Source organism: Lates calcarifer, linkage group LG8 (assembly GCF_001640805.2).
Source record: "Lates calcarifer isolate ASB-BC8 linkage group LG8, TLL_Latcal_v3, whole genome shotgun sequence".
In the NCBI taxonomy this organism is placed as follows: domain Eukaryota; kingdom Metazoa; phylum Chordata; class Actinopteri; family Centropomidae; genus Lates; species Lates calcarifer.
In genome coordinates, this window is record NC_066840.1 from 5,599,232 (window position 1) to 5,622,129 (window position 22,898).

Consider the following 22,898-nt stretch of genomic DNA (forward strand, 5'->3'; position numbering starts at 1 on the left):
ATGGAAACGGAAAGCCTCTGAAGAGAGTAATCATCTGTTAACAGCAAGACATGATTGAAAATATGCAAAGTACAACCCAAGAAATAGGGACGGTTACAGCCCATTGGGTTGTGGCATGGGAGAGACACTTCCCTCCATTTTGAATAGAAAAGAGACTGATTTTTATGAGCAGAATTAAATGATAAAATCACCTCCTCTGACACTTACAATGAAAGCATGGCCTAACTGTCAAAAGAACATCTGCTTATTTGTTTGGTCCTTTCCCTCTTCCCTTTATTACATTTCAGGTGCCCCTCCATGATACACCAACCAGTTAAAACCTTCAGCGGCTAGACGAGAGCTTTTTCTTTCACCAGCTGTAATTTGAATGGATTTGAAAGCTTTCTCTCGAGCTGGTTCCTACTGAAATTTAGCTGGAGGTTTTTTGCAAAGAAGGAGCCTCCCTATGAATACAAATAGAAATACAATCCAACCACACACATACATAAGCACTTACTTCCCCGTTGTGACATTAGAGATGGTCGTCATTTCTTCATTTATTATTTTTCAAGGACAGTCAAAACAGCCTTGCTTAGATATTAAAACTCCATGTGACTTAAATCATTCAGACAGATTGAAAGGAGAAGGAAACAGTGCCGGAGACAGACAAGAGAGAGAAACTTCTTCTCAAACCCCGCTAATAAAATCATTGGCCAGCAGGGACACACAGCCAGCAAGATTTAATCACTCAATATAAAAAACACTGACTATTTCAATTCATGTAAGTTATGACAAAGCTTTTAAAGTGTTCCTGTTTTTGTTTCCTTCAAATATACGTCTGATCCAGGCCTAGTGTGATATGATCTGAGAGGATTTTTAAAGTGGAGTTACATGTTGTTTTTAGGATCATAATCTCATTAGACATAATCTAATACTCTCACATTACTAAATCCTGCACTCACAGAACAAGTGTGTGTGTTTATGTGTGTGTGTGTGTGTCCTGCCTGATGACCCACCAGAGAAGCAGTCACAGTTGGGGTCTATCTTACAGTCACAGTCCGTGGGGGCTCCAGAGATAATGGATATCTCTCCGTTGGTCGACACCTGCAGAGTGTTCATAAAAAACACAACACGTCACATGCAGCTACAAAATGCTGTAGGAGATCATTGTTGGAGAGGAGATAATGTTCAACAGCATCTTTTGTTACGTCTAATCTCCTCAGCAAAAAAGATAATGATGGCTTTTCATAAAAACCTGAGCTGAAAATGATATTAAAATGAAATAAGAGGAAAATGACAACAGTGTGTTTGGCTGTTTATCTGCCAGTCTTTCAACCACAAAAATCTCAGATGACATCTTAGCTGCCTTTTTGTTTTTTTTACTTTTAGAAAAGACAAAAGGAGCATGTGACTTCAGTGTGTGAGAGCATTCCCTCTTTGGCCTAAATGGGGATTTGTTAACTGATCCTGAACTCTCCAAACAAATTAAGCTGTCCTGATGGGGAGTGCTGTAAATGAAGGTAATAACTGCTGCACCAATAATTGGATTTTCATTAATCTTGGAAGAATGATGCCTCTTAACAGGCCCAAAAGTTGCATGCATTGTTGAAAGACAGTTGATGATGATATGTTTGATTTTATCAACTTTATTATCCCTTTATCAGGGAAAGTTGATATGCAGCATACTTAATAGGCTGATACTTGGACTGGCTTTTTTGGTCTTAAGGAATAGTTTGGATTTTGGAGCAATATGCTTATTAGATGAGGAGATTGTTACCACCCTCATGTCTGTATGGTGCCTTTAAAGCTCAATTATTTATAATATTTTTCATTATATTATGTTTATTTAATCTGTACAAAACCCATGGTGTAAAAACATTATTATAACAAATACAAATTTATTATGGAGCTTTAGAGGTGCTGGTAGGTGGATTTGTTACTTTTGGACACAGCAAGGCTAGCTGTTTCCATGTTTCCAGACTTTGTATTATGCTAAGCTAACCAGTTGGCGTCCTATTCAACATACAAACATGAGAGTGGTATCAACGTTTCACCGGAGTCTTGGCAAGGAAATGAACATGCATATTTGCCAAAATAATAACCTATTCCTCTAAAATTTGATAAACTCAGTCTGTATTTATTTCACTATGTCAAAGTAGGAGATCAGTCTTAACGGGCCAAAAATTCTCACAAGATGCACATTTGTTCCTGTTGTTTTAGGGCCTGGGAATGAAAGTGTTTCTTGACCTAGGAAGTTACTCATATTGTACATCATCCAAGACTTAGGAGAGCTGCAGAGCTGTCCTTACAGTTTTGAGTTTCAACACAAGGACAGTGATAGTAAAACGTGTCCACACATTCAAGGAGAGAGGAAAAACAGAGTAAAGAATCTTTGATTTAAAATAATGTCAAGCTAAGATATCAAATGGATTAAAAGTTGAAAACTCCATAGAAAACAAATTCTTGCAGTTTGCCCTTAGCTGAAAACAAACAAACACAGCCTCAACAGAGCTAATTTGGAATGATTGTGATTTTAATGCACCTCAAAGCTCCAGTACCATGCATATTCAATAACTTCCCTGCCTCTATACAAATAAAATTCAACACATATTGGTTATGCATGTGTGGTCCTTGATGTTATGGCCAAATGTTCTAGGTTCGTGTGGCAGACAGACGTGCCTGGACCACGAGAATAGACCAACAGCAGTGCCAAAGCATTGCCTGTATACTTATTGCAGCCAAGGCACGTTCACATTTAATAGGGCTTATAATACTGAAATAAAGGGACTTGTTGGCTAACACTACAAGATGCAGCTGGTGTCAACCATTTAAGATGAAATGTAGCAGTTAATTTGCATGTAATTCTTTATCAGTTTAAAATATACTGTCAGTCTGTACCTGTGTGCAGCTAGTTTGTCTTACAAGTGACACAATGTTCTGTGTTTAATTTAGTTTTTCCTAAATCACATTGTATCTGCATCAACCTGTCAGGTTTTTGTCCTGATCACACATCAGAAACTGCTGCAATACATCATCATTAATTCTATTTTACTGTTCAACGTCACCAAACGGTTTCATTCAAACTCAGAAGAACTTGTTGCTCAGAGTGTATGTGTAGGAACTTTAATAAATAGCTTGAGTCCTACTCTGAAGCAGGAGGAACTTTCACTTCTAGTCTAAATGTTCGTGTTAGTGATTCTGAGGTGCTGGACAAATACGGCCCCAGAAATATCAAACATAAAATAGGTGTGACAAATAGTGTTTCATTGTCTTATCCAACATGGCTGCCCAGTCTCCATCAAAAAGGCATCCGAGGCATTTTATGTTCCTGTCTGCTGCCACATGGACTCAGCATGATACTGTTGACCACAAAGGGACTATTGATTGAATCCAGCAGGCAGTGTCTTTGTGGTGCTGGTGCCCAAAATGCCGTGGGCCTGTGATAGCATGCTGCTATTTAATGGAACTGATGGACAAAAAAGTTTTTTTTCCCCAAAAAATGAAAACAGGCTTTTGGTTTTTTGGATTGGATTGGATTTTTGATTTTTTTTTTGGATGTATCAGAGTTTTGTATCGTGACTTCAAAAAGTATTTAGGCCACTTCTCTTTCTGCACACTTTATTGTGTTGCAGATTTAATTTTAAATGGATAAAACTGCCATTTCCACCCATAAACCTACACTCAATAACCCATAATGACAAAGTGACAACATCTGTGACCACAGCTAACAACATAATCGCAGTGGGACACATGATGTGACAAGTGGGAGGGTAAATTTATGTCATAAGGCCAGATGGACTGCTGGTGTCATTTGCAATTGAGGTATTTTTTCCTGTTTTTCAGTTTTTGCTAGAGATGTAAAAGACATTCTCAGAGGAGCCATTGCTCTGTGATCCTTCACAGCCGCATGCAGGGATTTGGACATCTGTCCTGAATTTAGAAAGGGGGACACAGCTGCAGATTTTGGAGGGTGTAGTGGAATATAATAGGGTGTAGTGCGTTAGTGGCCAGTTACACTTGATATTAGTAACTAGTAGTCTAGTAATCTTCTGTAATGTGAACTTCTGTAAATCAAAATGACATGGGTACCACTTCACCATGAAGAAAGCAGTGATGTGTAAACACAGGAACCTCATGACTGGTATCAGATCAGATGATTTAAATAACATTAAATCCATCACCAGCAACTGCCCTACAAAGCCAAATCTCTAGCTAAAAATAAGCTGACAGTAACTACAGAGTGTGTGTGTGTCATATTTTTAGTGACTGAGCGACCTGCTGGATGCGGTTGATGCGCCGCTCATCGGTCTCTGCGATGAACAGTGTGCCCAGGTGGGACAGGGCGATGGCCTTGGCAGCCTCCAGGGTGGCGCGCACTGCTGCCCGGCTCACCAGATGGTGGTCAATACCTGGAACCTGGCAGTGGATGGGACGTCCCGCCACAATACGCACCTGAAGACTTTCTGACACCTGAGGAAATACACTATCATGCATTAGCTACGTAAAAGAGACGCAGAATGTAAACAGTTACAACAGCTGCAGCTGCAGCTGCAGTAATTATTCTTGGTCAGAAGAATCAGCTGCTGACAACAAACCTTTGTTGATTCAGTGTATCAGACTTCAAAAGACCTAAGCCTGCCTCATCTAATGACTCATTAATTCTCTCAAGATACACATTCAAACAGGTAATTCATTAATTTTGGAGAAAACATTTTGGGGTTATAAGCAAAACCTGAGTGACATGGCATGTTATTTTTTTAACAAGCTGCTCTTTTCCTCTCTTTTATGTTAACAGCCACACTTGCTCTGAATGTACCTGAAGTGACAGCACTGCAATTTGCAAGAAATATTTCATTACTCTTCCTTCCTCTGTTACGTACAATGCCAGTGTCTCTCCAAGATGCATAATCTTGAATAGGAAACAGGTTTAGAATTAATTCACTGGGAAACATGTGTTTTTACATGTGAGTGTTTACAACTGTTTCTATACCTGTAGGACAATGTTGTTGTCCAGGATGTAGAGGGAGTTGTCAAGAGGGTTGATGGCCAGGTCTGTTGGCCACTCTAGACGCACCTGTGGAAAGACACACACAGACACACACCCACACCATATATACTGTAACTGTAATGAGATCAAAAGAACAAGAAAGCCTTGGTGGCTATCGCCCACAGGAGTGTGTTACAGGTGATACAAATAATATCTCCTTAATAACATAGCATTAGGTCTCCTGACCCTCCCTGCTCATGCAAAGGTCAGCAGCAGGCAGGGAGCCTTCCCCGTGTTTATTCAAGACTCACACTGGCTCGCCTCGGCACTGTTCCAAATGTCAGCCAATAACCATGATCACTGCCTGCTCAAATAGCACACCCTGCCCGCTAACACCGTGGGGGTCAAAGACAGACAAACCTACACTAGCATACAGTCGCCCACATCACTGTCTATCTCCCACACACAAACACTCCAACTGTGAGCTGCGTCTGCTATGGAGACGAGGCGGTGCGTCTGAGGGATCAGTGAGGTGATTGATGACTCTGAGGATGGATTGGTAAATAAATGGATCATGTTAAATTGCCACTGACATGTCCAATTATAGGCTCTGTCAAATGAGAGAGAAGAGGGTTCACTCTGAAATCCCATTTTTAAGAGGTAGAGAGATTCATCAAGCAGGACTCACCCTGTCCTCAGCCTAAGAGGACACGCATCAAATCTCTCCTGCTCATGATATTGAACTTGCAGTGATGCCTGGTGATCACTTTTACAAGTTGAGCTGAGCTGCACACAGAGCTGGGCCTGCTCAATTAAAGGCAAAGTGAAATAAAAAATCATTTTTGCTAAGAAAAGTATATATATTGTAGTCGTTGCTTTTGATTTGGTACTTGCTTGTTCAAACTTGTAACTACCAAAAAGATAAAATTGATTTCCTTTATTGTTATGCATTTATAATGCCCCACTCTATATTGCTATAGGGCACTAATATGGGCTTTGACTGACATTTTGATACTAGTAATTTGATTGGTGCAGTATGTGTATATGTTTTCCTCTGAAATGTAGGACAAATTGGACATTAGGACAAATACAAGCACCTGAAATTAAAGTACACTACTTGTGTAAATATACTTAGTGCCACCACTGGTGGGCAATAAAAAGGGTTCAGAATGTCAATGTCTAACTGCCACCCTTTGAATGGATTACAAATTTAACAGGACATTGTGTCCTTCCAAATGTAGTAAAGGGATAGAGGACTAAAGTTGTTGGCTTCTTAAAAAAAAGAAAAGAAAAAAAAATTAAAGAAAATGTCTTGAATCATCATTTGTAAGATATACAGCACATGCTACAGTCAGTAGCGTATCACAGAGGTTTAGATGCTGTTTCCACAAATATGTCATTAAAAAAAAAGTTTTATGTCACAAAATGTGAGAAGAATTCAGATCAACTCAAACTCTCAGCCAGTAATTAAGCATAAATACCTGCAGTGATTTTTGTCTAACCCCAGCTACAGTACTTTCCATCAATACTGACTCCACATTGAGGTCAAAGCAGTTTATAAAAGAACAAACACAGATAGAGGATGAATGCGACTGGACACATGCTGCAGAGGCCAATGACTAATAAAAAAAGAGGACTGCAAGGTAACATAGGCCCCTTTAAAGACATATAAGAACACCGCTGGGAATTCACCTGGGCTGAACACGCATATTCACATACACATACAGGCACTTGCATCCCTATGTGTGGGCAGAGATCCCTCTATAGAGCCAGCAGTTCATCTATAATTCATCCCCTGCTCTAATAGGCCTGATATAAGTCAGCAGTGTGATCTGAAGGCTGGCTGATCAAATCTGTGCAGTAGCTGTCTTTGGTCTTACCGCACGCTCACACACACATATATCTTTGAGCAGTCACACAGACTTTCTATTGAAAAGGCCAGGCAGTTTAGACTGACATAACAATCACTTGCTATAACAACAAATAAATACTCAGTCTCCTTTTTCATTTAATTGCTCTAATTAGTTGACACAAAACACATACAGGAGAAATCATAAACAACACTGAGCTTATTTCAAAGCAAAACATGTGGCTCTAGCTTTCTAACAGTCATTTATAGTCAACTGCTCTATTAGCTTACCTGGCTGATGTCCATGCGTGCATCACAGCTTAGCGGCTGCGTCGACATCAGTCCGTTTGAGCCAATCACAGTGGAGAGCAAACCCCTCTCATTAATCTTCTGAATGGTGGTGCCATCAACGAAGTAGACAACACCTCTTTTATCCACTGCAATACCTGGGCGGGTGAGAGAGAGGCAGAGTGAGCTTTTGGAGATGACAGAGATCGTGAGTGGGGGTGAGAGAACAAAAAGGAAAAAGGAAAAAAAATGTGAAAGAGAGTATGAGAGAGAGATGAGAGGAAAAGAGGTGGAGAGGAGTGAGTAAGGGAGAGAAGTAAAGTGGAGAGAGGAGAGGGCTTCGGAGAGGCACCCAACTCAGTTAGACATTCAGCTCAGCAAGCGGCTGTCTTATCAAAGGCACTGCACCACAGAAATGTAATTATATTTCCATTCCAGAGCCCACTAAAGGGATTAGAACAATGCAACTGGAGGAAGAAGTTATTTGTCACATTAGATGTGAGCAGGGTGCCGCAGTGAACTTTTGACATTTGACGCTTGTGTAAATGTGCATTATAAATGTGCTTCCACGAATGTGCATGTGTACATATGCTTGCCTGTATTTGCACAGCGCATGTGAACACATGCTTAGCAAGTGGGTTTTGCTATGAAGAGCATGCACTTGAACTCTCCTTGCAGTGGAGCTGTGCTGTAGACGGCGAGTGGAGAGACAGGGAGAGAGGTAAGTCCAGGTATTAAAGGTCAGGGCAGACTATGAATCATCTGTTATAGATGAGGAGCGACCTTCATCCCCGTCTCATCTCCATACAGAGAATAGCCCTTTGACTCAACTCCTCAGCAATAATATTCCACGACTCAACCCTCACCTCTCTTACCGCATGCCGCCAATTCTCCTTGATTGCTTTCACTTAGCATCTGCAACAATAAGCCATATTTCAGTATTCCTACCTGCCATCTCCAATGCATGTGGCTCACGACTGTGCCATTTAAAATGCATTTTGTTTATGGTTTATCATTAAGTCATGGCAAGTTTATGTACATATCCCTTTATCAGAAGCATGCTTCAAAGGACTTAATGGAGACAAAGCCTACTTATATCTAAACAAGCAACAGTCAGTCACACAACTAAATGGTGCAACACAATACTGTCTCCAACAAATGAAACTATAAAAAATGACATGGCATATATCAACATGGTGGAAAGATAAGCCCAATCCGTTTTGCTCTCCACCAACTCCTGAGGGAAATATCTGGATGTTTAGCTGTTAAATGCTTCGCTGACTAGTTGCTAACTTTTTTTGGCTGCCATTTGGTTCTCAGAAGGTAGTGTGCAGTTGGTTTATTAGAGCTTTTGTGCTGAAAACTGATTGCGGAAAATTGATTTGAGCTGCAAGAAGCTGTGGGTCATAAATCCAAAATAAGATGAATGAAAGCAAAAAATATTTAAAATGACAGAAAAAAGGCATAAAATGCTGATCGCAATATCCCAGGGCATGAGGTTAACATCAAATTTTTTGTTTTCTTCAACCAACAGTCCATAAAAAAAAAAGTAATTCATTTTATGAAATGGAGGAAAGCAGAGGAGAATCTGGAACCAGTGAATATTTGATTTTTTTCCATACCAAATGAATCACATTGACTATCAGTATTGTTGCTTGTTAAAGTTCTGTCAATTGACTGAATTTTAATTCTAGATATAGCAAGTCTGGCTGCTTCCCAACACTACCTACATTAGAGAAAGAAGGAAACTTCTGAAAAAGATTCAAAGAGTGATCTGACCGTGAAGAGGTGCCAGCACACCATAATGAAAACGGACAAGACACAACTCCAACTACTCCTCCCTCATTCAGTCATCTTGTCCCATTTGCCTTGATTTTCTTCTCATCCTGTCAGTCTACCTTCTTTCAAACTCTGTCATAGTGGATTATGTGGGGATGTGTCTGTGCTCACACTCTGAGCCCAGGATAGAAATCACCACTGCTCTTTTCCCCAGGCAGCACTAAGGTCTCATCCTCCTTGACATACAATAGCTTTCTTTATAGGTGATTTCATTCAACTTGCACACGCACGCACACACACAAACAATCAAACATGCAAACATGGACGCACTGCCACGCACACCACAACTAGATTCACCAATGTCCTCAAACTGAGCAACCCTGGACCGACCCTGAGAGTCATAAATCGTGCAGGTGGAGTGGAGGTGGGCAGGGGGAGGGCCAGGGTCAGTGTGTTTCCTCCAGAGGCCAGAAGGTGAACTGCAGAGCTCTCCCTCCTGGCCCCTTCATCATCCCTCTGACACAGACAGATTACACCACCCACACAGCCTCACCTCCCAACACACACACCAACACTGTTCCTCTCCTCTTCCAACTTCTCCTTGCTCTCCATCCTCCCTAACTTGATCTTCTTCTGTTCTCTTTTTGCTCCCTCTTCCCCTCCTTGTTTTTTTCTTCTTGTCCTTTGCTTTCTTTCTCTGTTGCTGTACTCCCTCCGTCTTGCAAGTGCTAATCAAATCAGTGGCCTTTGACCCTTCAGTAATGTCTGGGCTCTGTCTCCCTCTGTTCAGCCCATTTTTTATTCCTTCTTGTGTTCCTCTTGGCCTTGCCATTTCTCCTCCTGTCACCTGGCATTATGCAGGAGGGACTTCTCAACCCACAGCGCAGTCTGAGCCTACTTAGGTCTGAAATTCAGCACAGTCTCCCTTGCAACGCCATCCTCGGATCCTTCCTACTTTCCTTTCACTTTCCCATCCATTCCTCCTCCTAGTACCCTAAACCTGTCCCTGATCTTAGAGCTCATAAATCCTGCACAAGGACATAACGAGGCAGCCAGGACTCTCTCTCAATACTGATTTCTGTTCTCTTCCTCACTGTCCCTGGATATTCGTCTTTCTTTTCTGCTTCACTTCCATTGATGTCCATCCTAAAATCCCTCTATTCTTTCTTTCTTGCCTTTGTTTGTGGGTTTTCCGACACCTTCAGTATGCACGCACAGGATTTGCATGTCTCATGTTCACACAAGCAGCTCCTAAATAGCTGCCAATCTATCATCAACAATAAATACAGGACTCGACTGACTTCATCCTCATACAGGCACAACAATGAGGAACGACTGCTATTATTGCTTGGTATTGGCAAAAGGATTTACACCAGTTTGTGTGTTGTTTAAGAGTATTTTGCCATGTTTATTGAAAAGGCGGCAGATTAGTCCACATTCTCCTTGTCACGGGCTAGATTTCCTGCTGTGCGCTGCCTTAATAGTAGCATGCTACAGCCCCTCCATATAGCCGATGGATACTCGCAAGACATCAAAAGATTCACCATTTCTCCCTAGATGGACCTGGCACTCTGATACTCTGATGTTTAGAAGCTGGCAGACACACCGGTGGAGAAATAATTGAGATAAATCTTAACTCCAGAGGGAGATGGACATTTGGCTGAAGTTGGGACTGGATTTTATCATCAAAGAAAAGTGAATTAGACTGAGTTCCATTGACCTTGGGAAAAACAGAGGGAGTGGAGTGAAGTGAAGGAGAGGATGATACAGTGATGGTATTCACATTCAGCTCAGATTTAGGGAGAAAACGCAGCCAAAGAGAAAACGACAGACAGAGCCAAAAGAGGTGGGAAAGAGGAGAGAGGTGGTGATGAGACAAAGGGACATGATGAAGAATTGCTTCAATTAACCATTACAGGCCAATCACTCTCAATCAAAGAATCTCTTTGTTCTCTGTCCTTGTCAAAAGAATATCAGTTATAACAGCCCCCTGTGGCATTGCAACACAATCCAATCTGATTAATGCTTTGGAGAAGGGTCTTGGAGAGTATCAGTGTTGATTACATCTATTTGAAGAGAAGAAGCCACCAGGGATTTTCCAAGCAGAGAGCCACAGAGAGGTGAGGAAAGGTGTAAGGTGAGAAATGAGATGAAGTGAGGAAGACTAATTATAAGATAAGTTGTAGACTGTGTATATTATTTAGCAGCCTGTTGGCATACAGAAACATCAGGATGTGGTGCATTTGTGTAGTGCATACTGACTGCTAACACCTGAGCCCTCAAGAGTGCAGGAAGTCAGCCTTCTGGTGTTGTTCAAGTTTCCCTTCTACAGTAGTTTTACCCTTCAAATGTTGACAGCAAAGCTGCTGAAAGAGCTGTCTCGATGGATGAAAGCAAGAAGAGTTGTAAAATCGTATAGAAAACAAACACATCATTGCCTGTCATGCTGGTGGAACAACCACTAAGTGCAAAATAAGCACATGTTCTGCAAAGGAAACCTATTTAAAGGATCTGCATATGGAAGAGAAAGCATTACATGTGCATATATGAGAACTTTCACACCTACACAACCACAGCACATGTGCACACAGGGGTTAGTCATGTGCATGCACGCACTCACACTCACTCACTCACACACACACATACAGAGATTGCGAGCAGCCTGAAGAATAAGTCATTCAATCTGCCCTCCCATATCCCCAGGCTCAGTGGGTGTTAATGATATGGACTGACATATTATTACAGCATCTAAATGATGCTAGCTGTAGCTGATTATGGCCTATGGCATTTCTGTACAAAGTAACTGTGTGTGACTGACAAGTGAATGTAGACAAATAGACAGTTTCACCTGCACAACTGGCCCCTGTGAGGGACTCTGGTCATAAATAAGGACAACCATATTAGCTGGGCAAAGCCTGGAGGGTTCACTAACTGCTACAGTCCAACTGTAAGTGAAACTGAATAACACACTGTTTCAAAGAGTCTTTAGCTTTCTGTGTGGTTTACTGTTCCCTTTCATCATTTCTCCTTGAGAACGTACAGGGCTGTTTGTATGTGAATGTGTGAATACATGTGAATGTGTGCGTATGTCAATGTGTGCAAACCTGCGTTGTGGTGTGTGTGAGTGTGGGTGTGTGTGTGTGTATGCATGCGTGCGGTGAAGTAGCTAGGCGAAAAGATAAGGCATGGCAGTTAATCACATTGCACGCATATGCAAATATAGAGCGGATAAATCAGTGTGTCTGCAGATGGGAAATTCACACTCTCACCCACCCACACACACACACACACACACACAACTTTTGTGAAGACACTGAGGGGGGGGAAATAACCTGCTCTCTCAAATCTCAGCACTGTTAAATGGCACTATGCACCATTTTGAGTGTGAGAACTAGTGTGCTCAGATTTGTGTGTGCATTTGAGAGTCTTTAATTCTATGCTTGTATTTGAAAAAAAGTCACATTACATGTATTTTGTTGATGCTGCCATCAATCACATGGTGACTCTGTACATTCTACATCAAACACTGCTCCGTGATCTGTGACACACACATCTATGAACTGCAGTACTGTAGTAGTAGTACAAGTGATAGCTCTTATTTTCCCCAATCAAACACTTATCATCAATCAATACAAGATAGGACCATAAACGAGGACGGGCGTGTATTACTGGTAGATCTTTGGTAAGCAGAAATAATTCATGCTTCTTATAATTAATTATTCATTAAAGCCCCACAGAACAGACAGTGGCTTAGTAATTAAGTCTGAATCAGACACTGTGGCTCATCTAATTATCAAGCACTATAAGTTTGTTAACATATTAACCCGCATCAATTAATTATTGATAGCTGCCTTTTTTTTTCGAGCTGGTCGTTCCCGATTACACATGTATGGTGAGGCGAGACATTGTGAGCATGCAGAGAACTGAAAAGAGTTTTTGCAATAGTTGCATGCTAATTTTTGTGCGAATAAACATTTTTTGTGAAAATATGCGACTTGGCAGTAATTGCCTTGTTTGATAGCAAAAGAGAGATCCAAAGCAATCACAGAGGCAGCAGACAAACTCAATTATAAAAGCAATTGAAATGCTTTGGACTAGAAAACTCCATGAAAGGCTGAGGGGTTTGGATCAGTGCAGAGCGTCTGAAGATTATGTTGCACTGTTTAGAACATCAAACAAACACAAGGAGGTCTATCAATAGAGGCTCTTTTACCAAACACGCCATCACAACAACAAGCCAATGAGGCTGTGCACTGGCAGAAAGAGGAAATGGGATCAGATGGGAGGAAACAAATGTTTTAACGACTGAAAAAGTGGAAAAGAGGCACTAAACTATTAAGGATTGCAAAACTGTATGTGCAGCTTCCACCCAAACATAGTTTTGCACATACAAAGATATCACAGCAACTGAGCCAGAGGCTTCTCCAGTGCAGTCCTTATCAGAGATAGCTGGCTCTGCAGCCATTTCAGATTTTGCTTCCACTTGTTCCACAAGGACTGTGTGAGCGCATCTTTGGATGGAGGTCTGCCCATTGGCCTATTGAAGAGCTGCAGGTGATAATGGTTCCCAGGTGCAAACATTTACTGGCTCTGTTTTCGCATTCCCATAACAGGAGCTGCCCCCCTCCCCACTGTCACACAGGCAGGTTCAATTGGACTGCCAAGCCAAACTGTGCCTGCCACCATCACTCTTCTTATTCATCTTTCTGTCAGTGTGTTTAAAGAATCAAGGTAGAGACGACCTGCATGGACACAAGTTCACTATCTCTCCCCTCATCAAAACCCCCTCCACTCCCCCTGACCGAGACAAATGCTTCCATCTGTGTATGTGTGTGTGTGTGTTTGTGTGTTGGGCATGCACTGCGAGTAAATGCAATTTATTCCTCCACAGTGGCAAAGCTCCACTCCTCCTGTCACCTCGCCAGGCTCCCAGTGGAGGTTGACAGGCCAGCTGCCAGCAGCGGCCATCTTGACCAGTTAAAGGGACACGCGTGTCACATTTCCCATGATCACACTGATGTTGTCAACCTGACATATACTTTTAACAAGGCACCCATAACTAACTCTGTGTCAATTCACTGGGAGAAGCAGAGTAGGTCCAGAGACCCAGAGGCTGTCAATCAAAAACAAGCATGCACAGACACACTGACTCGCACAAACGTAGCACCTTTGATGCACAGGCTCAGCCTTTGGCCTTGAGCCTGCATCTCTTATTGACTCAGGGCTTCATTACACACACAGTGAGCTTCAGTAATCTCTCTGAAGCTACCCTACACACTCCGACTACAAACAAGGTAGCTGTCAGTCTGTATAGTGTTCTACCTAATACATTACTTGAATAGCAGGCGTTTTACAGGTAGTGCCTCGTTTTAAGTCAGCATAAATTTGCCTCTACTAAGCCCATTGACTATATTTTCTTTGGTCCTTAGTAAATCTTGGCAGTGGGCAGACTATTTCCTCCCAGAATATCTATGAGTCCTCCCCTGACCCATGGTGATTAGGACGCAGACTAGCTACTTTGTGAGATGGATCCCTGTTTTTCGAAGTACTCAGAGACACATCTAATCCATTTATCTGGTGACAAACAAACCAGCCACATGACAGTGCATGACAATGAGTTTAATGGAATGATCCATCTAACACTGCCATCAAGCTCAAATTCAAGTCATGTTTTAATGTATCATCAAGCTTCTTTTTCTCTGAGATTTTTTGGCTCAAATTGAGTTTTCTGAGTAAACAGGGTCTGGTCAACGTCAAAGAATGCATTTCTCTGAACTTCTACTTATTTGATCTTTTCTTAACCATATGCAGCTGGTAGAAATACTGGGATGTCTTTATTTTGCCACTACTTTCAAAGTATCTGTTCTTGGTGGTAGATTTCTACCAATCCTCCAGGCCAAAGTTGAGATTATATTTTGGGCTATAGCACACTCCTGTATTGAAAACTTCTGTCCACTGTCTGTAGGTCTGCAGATTGAGACAGGCCACAGTGAACACAGTTTTGATCAGTTTTCAGTAAAATCAGCAACTATTTTGAGTTTTGTTGAGATCATTTATGGTGTTTGACAGCTGAGTCCTCATTCTGTCTGGAAGAAGCTGTCTCATCACATTCCAGACCGTCTTTACCAGAAAAAATGCATTTGTTCAAATGTTTAAATGACCTATGTCTACATCTCCTGACAACCAGCCTCTTGTGGTAGTGAAATAATGATTACACAGAAGAAGTGTGACCTTGTTATAGCCCAGACAAACCTCTTACAGGACATTCACACCAAAAGCTTAGGTCCGACATTTCATTCAGTGACATTATATCCAGTGGAGAGAGGAGCTGTTCTGACCCTAAATATACAGACATTTTGATGGCAGCAGTTTTACTATAGAAAGAAATTTTGTGCTTCTCTGAATTCAAAGAGTTATGTAACTCTATTCTGCTATACTACTGATACTGGAGGAAAAAATCTCAAGCATGGCAGAAAATGTGTGACTGCACAGAGTTAGCAGGTTAGAAAATTCATAATGTTTACATTCCAACATAGTCTGTGGCATCCTAGGATCATGTGCTGCTTTTTTTTTTCAGCACTCCCTTGAGTAAACTATTAGCTCTTGCACATGAGGTGACAACCACATATTTTGTCTTTTGGGGATGTGAACTTGTTGTTTTATTCAACAGTTTTCAGACTCCACACTAGCCTTGTAGTTGACTTCAGTTAGATGGAACAGCAAATTTTGGCCTCAGTATGACAACACTAACACATCTCACAAATTTCACAGTGTTTCATGACAATATCTCAATTCTATCTTAAAAAGGAAAAGATCACATAATTAACATTTGGGTCATTCTAATTTTTCCTATTTCTTTTTTTTATCCAGAACATAGGAACATTCAGAAACCCACATACAGTATAACTTGTGGCACTGTACAGTACAGCATAGCACATCACATGTTCAAGACCAAAGGTCAGCTGGGAATTTTCAATGCAAACATGTACTCTAAAGTGAGTGTGTATGTATTATTTACCAAAGCTGACTTTCTCGTGTGCCACAATGCAATATAGTTTAACAGGCTTATCACTGCTTCATATGAGTGAGTGAATAGTTTTAAGATTCCTGCAGCTGTCAGGAACACTCAACTACATATTGCAGACTATTTGGCTGTCACAAAGTCAGCAGTAAATAAACAAACAAGATGTGGGCCTTATCTTTGCAATTCTTTCTCCAATCATGTAAAAATTGCTCACTGGCTGGACAAGTCCTCGATGTACCTGTGTGCTGTGTGCTTTTGCTTGATGCGCTTTTGCTTGGCCCTCCGGATTTGCCGCTGGCAGCTATATTATTAGCATTAGTTTTGGGAGAAACGAGTCCCTGGCAGAACCTCATATTGTGGCTGCTCAGTGATGCACGTCTGTTGCACAACCCATTGCCGATCGTCTAATTATCATGGATGCTGCAGTGAGAAAACAAGCTGTGGCAGAAATAGCATGACCCAATGGCGTCTCTCTGTTTTGCATTATCATGGAGTATGCTGCTGTTTGCCTTGCTGTGTGATTAATTCATGTGTGTATCATTAATGCAGGAATGTCCAGGGGCAAAGACAAAAGCTCGGTCAATGTGAAATGAAACACAGGAGCAGGCTGTTAAAAATTGCGCACACATATGCACACGCTCACACATAAACCAAATCTTGAAGCTAAAAACACAGTGTGACTTATCTGATGCCCTTGTTTTGCGAAGTAGTGCTCTGTTTAAACCAACAGAAACAATGATAGTTGACCCTCTGAGAGAGAAGGCAGCCACAGGGCCAGTTTAATATGCAGATGAGGTGTGGGACTGCTGCACGCTGCAGGATTTAGACGCAAAACACTGAGTTCTCTCTCTCTCTCTTTATCCATTTCATTCATTCTCTTGTTCTCTCTTTCCTTCCATTTCCCATTTTTCTCTATTAATTTCATATTATTTTTGTTCTCTGTTGCTCTCACTTTCTCCCTCATTCTCTCTCTCTCTCTCTCTCTCTCTCACTCAGTTCTGAGCTCCTTTTTTTTTCTCTATCAATTTAATCCTCTCCCCCTCTCCCTCTCTCTTTCTCTATTTTGCGAGATGCAATAATCACTCTGCCCTAAATGCTATGGGAGCCAGAGGTAGAATAACAATGGCATATTCATTCCAAAGTTATAACGCAAAGCAGCTGGCATAGAGGCTACACAGCCCTAGGAGATCTTATAACTTCACTGCTGCAGCCAGCGAATACAGTTTGGGAAGTGGCATATTCGAGAAAAGGGAAATGCAGGCTGCAGTGATTAGAGCAGTGCAGTTAAAGGACAGTACCACTCATATGACTCCGCTGCTGGAGTAAAAGCAGGGAGCCGATGTTTGCTGAGTCAATGGTTTGAGTACGGGCTTGCTGACAACATCGAATGCTTGATTCACACTGACGAAACAAACTGGGAAACGCTCCTATGCACACTGCCATGTTTTCAGCCATTTCTGTAAATGAGACCGGCATCCAGCGTGCAAAGATATTCCTTCACCTAAGCTGCTTATACATCAACCACCAGCCAAAACAGATACTGTACAACACGAAACCCGGCTGCACTGGTCTGAGTTTGGTGGCCACGCAGCTATGAGCCATGTGAAGCGTATTTACCCCCTGGCTGTGTCTCTTCTTTTTAAATTCCCTGGCTGCTCAACATGCTAATAACCACGACCAGCTTTAAACCCCCACTCCTTCATTTGGCACCCTGGCCCTGCTATCTCAACTCCGATGGCATGCCTTGCAGCTCTGGGGCTGAGTGAGATGGGGACAAATGTGTTGTGTCTGTCTGTGTGGGGGAAGAGAGAGACGGAGACAGAGACAGAAAGAATGCAGAGGAGAGAAAAGAAGAGCAGGGAGAGAGAGGCCGATGGGGCAAGAGGGAGAAATGTGGTGGCAGCATGTCAGCTTCTGATAAGGGCATTAGTCTGCCCCCTGTGGGTCAGAGTGAGAGACTGACACTGCAAGCGCACACACAAAGATGCACGCACACCTGTCTCTGTGGACGTCAGCTTTGCTGTCTGGGACTAGTCAACAAATAATAGATAAGACCTGCGCATGGCAAACACCAACAACTAAACTCTCAATCACTGGAGTCACTCTGAACCCCTCAGTCCAAACCAACACATGAAACACAGACACAGATGTTTTTATATTCACACAACTATTATTCACCAAATGTGTAAAGAAAAGAAAACCCCTTCATGTTGTGAACAAAAGGAGCCCAGAGATGCGAGCCAAGGCTGTTGTGTCCTGTGGGACCGACGCCTCTTTCATGTCAGACATGGGATCCGTCCTAAATGGAGCAAGGCCTTTTATTTACCACGCTAATTGACTGCAGGAGCGCATGTGGAGCCAACTCTAAACAATGCCCCAGATCTTGTATTCATAAGTGAGTGTTTGAAGGACACAAGATAATCCCAGCAGCTTACGCTATGGAGAGACTATAAACTTGGGCAGTGGCAGCGGGCTCAATAGTGCTGCAACATTGTTGGCTAAATTAAAATTATGGATTACTATTTAACAACTGTTTGCCGTGTTGTAACAATATTGTGTGTCACAGCAGGCCTACTGAGGCTATGTCAACAACAGGGCACAGGGATGATTCATCAATGAGACAGGGGGAGGGATAGAAAAAGAGATGGAGAGAGCAGAGAAAAAGAGGAAAGGCTCTAATTTGGTGCAAGGAGCTCACCAGAGGACACAAGACAAGATCAATGCCAGAGAATCAAAAAAGAAATGGACAGATATTTCTCTGTGAAGTCTACCACTCATTACCTTTGGTAAGAGGGTGCGAGGAGGAGGAGGAGGAGGAAGAGTGTGGGCTGTGGCAGATGGATGACAGGGAACCAGAGGGCTCCAGGCAGAAATCTCCAGAGCGTTTATAAGAGCTGGTTAGTTGGAGCACAATGGCCACAGAAGAGAGTCTGTGAAGTGCAGTGAGTCAAAGAGTATAAAATACCTGATCGTGAGAGAACAGGAGGAGTCTTGGGACTGAATATTCTATTACTGTATAAAAGCAGAGATACAACATGTTCTAAGGTATAAGGGGCACATACACTGAGAATAATAGTCTTCAGATCGTCCATCAAATTGTAACAGGAATCATCTCCAATCTTGTTTTTCTCTTATCATCTTTTTTTCTTTTTCCCTTTTCTGTCTGAATAAACTAAGGAAGTTAGAGGAACTAAAAATCAAAGTTCTGCTATTAAATTTGGATCTACTTTGTCTTTAGAACTAGTGACATTTGAAGAGCGAAGACACTTCTACACTACATTTGTTTATTGTGCTCCATATCGACAGGCTGTCTGCCTCCAACGTCAGATTGCATTGCATGCGCAAGCTGAGTGTGACTGACAGGAGAGGCCATGCAGGACTGTGGGTGTAGCCTGAGTGACAGGCCTGTGGCTAAATCTCCTGTGCGACCTGGGGACTAAGAGGTGGCCAGGTGTGTGGGTGTGATTGGTGAAGGCAGTAAACAGATTGTTTCTTCTTCCTGGCAGCTAGTGTTTTGTACAAATGCAGGCCCCACAAGTCCAATCTAGTCCTATTTTGCCCTTTCCAGACTACAGTATATGATATCAGCTATGTAATAGCCTGATTGCACTGATGCTGGGCGGTGGAATAAAAAAAAAAAAAGGCATAATAATCTGCAATTTCAGCCTCAGTAAGTAAACCAATGCATCTTTTCAGAATGAGGACACAAGTTTGAATGTATCCATGGTGAGTTCAGTGTCACTGACCAAAGCACAACAACGTTGTTTTTTTAAGCTTTCCATCCAAGTATTGGAAAGGCAGATAAATTATTAGAGGGAAGGGTCCATATTGTCCCACTTCCTCCTGTCCATAAACAAATCCAGGTTCATATTTTGCTGTGCCGTCCTAAAATTACATCACAATTTATTAGCCAATTCATGGACACCACGATGACAATGATGAATGATAGATAACTTTGTGCTCTCCTCCTCCTGACATTGTTCTCTGTTTGTCCCTTTGTCCTTTACTTCCATTTATATTCATGGTCATCACTGTCAGGCGTGTATATATACTGTGTATCAGAATACAAACCAAAGGAAATTTGGGTTTGTGCCACTAACTAACTGACTGTACTAACCTGCCACATTGTCAAAAACTCAAATTTAGCTTAGGTTAGTTTAACGAGAGTGATCAAAAATGTGTCTTTACAAATGTCATAATAATTAGTGCAAGTTCAAATTAATTTCTCATTTCAACTATTGAAAAATGCAGCTGAAAAATGATACAATATAATACAAATATAAGTCCAGCTAAATGAAATATGGTTTATCTCTTAACAACAACTGGTTTCAGTGTTTTAGACCTTTGTCCAAGCTGTTGGACTTTGTATAGTCATATAACATTTTACATCTAGCTTTAGTGCAATGAAAAAAAAAAAAACTTTCCAAACTCCAGCTCTCCCCTGGGTGACAATGCCTTATTGATGACAAAAGTCAGAAGACACTAGTACGGCTTGTTCCAGGCAGGGCAGAAGAAAGGAAATAGAAATGTAGTACAATGGCAGACAAGACACATTGCTGGAATCCACTCTTGTCAGCTAATAAGTAAGGGTAGAACGATTAACCAATTCAAATCGACACTCCAGGCTTAATGTCTGAAATATATGTGCATTAATTCAAATGACTTGAACTGGGCTAAAGCTAGCAGGGAATCAGAGCTGAATCTGCAGACTTCGCCGTATTAGAAAAGCTTAATATGACAGGCGTATTTTGGTTAAGTTTAGCGCCTACAAATGCCATTTTCTCCCATAAGCCAGGGGAAGCCATGCTTACCCTATTAGTCAGGCTATTATTGTCATTTTAATAAAAAGATCAAATAACTTTTCTTGTCGTGACAATTACTATATTTTTATCTTGTTCTAAAGGCCAGCCATTCCCCGTTTTTCACAGAGTATCTTCAAATAACAGAAACATCCTTCCTCTGGATGGCAGTGCGTGCAATTATTGGTCAGTTTGTGTAGTAAAGGAAACCAGGTGAAGTTGGCAGGACTGTGTGGGTATGTACTGTATACATAAATATAATGTACAGTACATTCATTGACATGAACGCAGCATGAGCAGAGGTCTAATTGCCTGTGTGGTAATGTGTAGCTATAAATAATCAGGAAAAGAAAGCAAATATAGAGTAATATACTTCTTACAAGTCTTATAATTTAGGCTTTGTGGACAAGTCAATGCAACCCAGAGTAAACTGGTCCATTTCCAGAGCTTTATATGTAGTGAGCAAAGCTTACACAATAGACCTTCTCTTCCAATCATAGACATTGTGACTTGTAATAGCACGATAACAACATGCTACTAATGACATTTAAGATGGCCTTGTTCCACTGATGTATAAGCCAGTGAGCCAGCATGCACAATGCCAGCGCCGTGAAACTGGAACACCTGAATGCACTCCAGCCATGATTACAGTTTTTATTAGCCACACTTCTGCTTTTCCTGCTGTGACATGGCAAAACATCTGCAATGTGAAAGGTCTATCAGTAATTTGGCAGACAAGGCAGGTAATTTTCTTGATATAAAAAGGACATTTTATAACAGTTATTTTAAAGGTAAATCGCATTAAGTAAATTAAGTAATTACCTTTAAAAGTAACTTTGACCAACAATGATAATCACTGAAATTGGACAACTGAAGAGTGGAAAAATTAATAATGCCTAGTTAAATCAATTTTTATTTAAAAAATGCTGATGGCAGTGTTGAGAAATAGAAAGAGGCACAACCAGCGTGAATCCATCAATCCATCCTTGCTGTTGTCAACAGCACATGCTGCTGGTGAGGATGTGATGGGGTGTTTTTGTGGCAGTGCACAGTAGGATCCTTGAACCAATTAAGCATTATTTTAATACCATAGCATATCTAAATATTTGAGGGTTACGATGAAAGTGCAATTTTATGAATTATAGGAGAAACACAGCTTTAAATGACTGTGTCTTTTAGTCAAAACACAACATAGAAATCAGTCATAACAGTAATACTTACTTATGGTTTACACTTCAGAGGATATACATATAAACATATTTACATTTGAATAATAAAGAAAGTCTGCACTGTAATTTAGGGAACACATTTAATCACAGTGGGTTTGTACCATGATTGTCTTTTGTCTGACAAAGTAGAACACGAGTTCACTCTGCTTGTTATCCAATAATTAATAATTTACACATAATTCAAAATGTGGGGAGTCGGTCTGGAGAGAGAGAATATTTCTGAACAAGAGCGAAGAATCGAGTAGGTTAGAGTAAAAACAGCAACCTCCCACAGACAGGACATGTCACAGGAGGAATTTATAGATCCTCCTATATTATCTATGATTCTACATTTTGTAAAACTGCATTTTCACCAAAATGGACTGATGGATGATAAAAATGTCTAAAATCTAAGCACAATATTTTCATATGAAAAGACCACCTTCTCAGACAAATTACCATTTTATAAATATTGCACTTCAGGGAGAACACTGTTCAAAGTATACAATGTCTCAGAGATATTTCCAGGGTTATCAAACTGACTTTTTATGAGAGCACAATAGTTTCTGTGACAATTTCAATACTGATACTCAAGGTACTGCACTCTGTGGTGAAATACATGCATACCTACATTTTTTTGTCATTAAATCAGCAAAACTGACTTGAAACTGCCAGTGTAATGAGCTGCTTCAATACAAAAACACTGACCTTCAGAAAACTACTCTCAGCCTGGTCCTCCAGCTAGGTGCAGAAATATTACTGAATAATGATCGGTGAGTACTGATCAAACATCTCTGTATATTAGCCTGGATGGATGATAAGTGTAGTTCATGCTCATGGCAACAGTAACTATAGTGTAGTAACTATGAGCTGATTGAGAAAGCGAGTTCTTCACATGTAGTGTCTATTTTCTCTTACCTCGAGGGTTATTGAGTGCAGCTTCAGTGGCCTTCCTGCCTTCTCCACAGTGGCTCTGGTCAAAAGG

The 22,898-nt window shown here is 41.2% G+C and overlaps 1 protein-coding gene across 1 annotated transcript in view; it reads right to left on the reverse strand.

Annotated features, from left to right (window-relative positions):
- The window catches only part of tenm1 (teneurin transmembrane protein 1), a 161,143-nt gene that overhangs the window by 16,844 nt on the left and 121,401 nt on the right, over positions 1–22,898 (reverse strand). Inside the window, 5 exon segments of the mRNA XM_051072179.1 lie at positions 996–1,083; positions 4,255–4,449; positions 4,970–5,053; positions 7,107–7,261; positions 22,832–22,898. Coding sequence (XP_050928136.1) covers positions 996–1,083; positions 4,255–4,449; positions 4,970–5,053; positions 7,107–7,261; positions 22,832–22,898 — 589 coding nt within the window.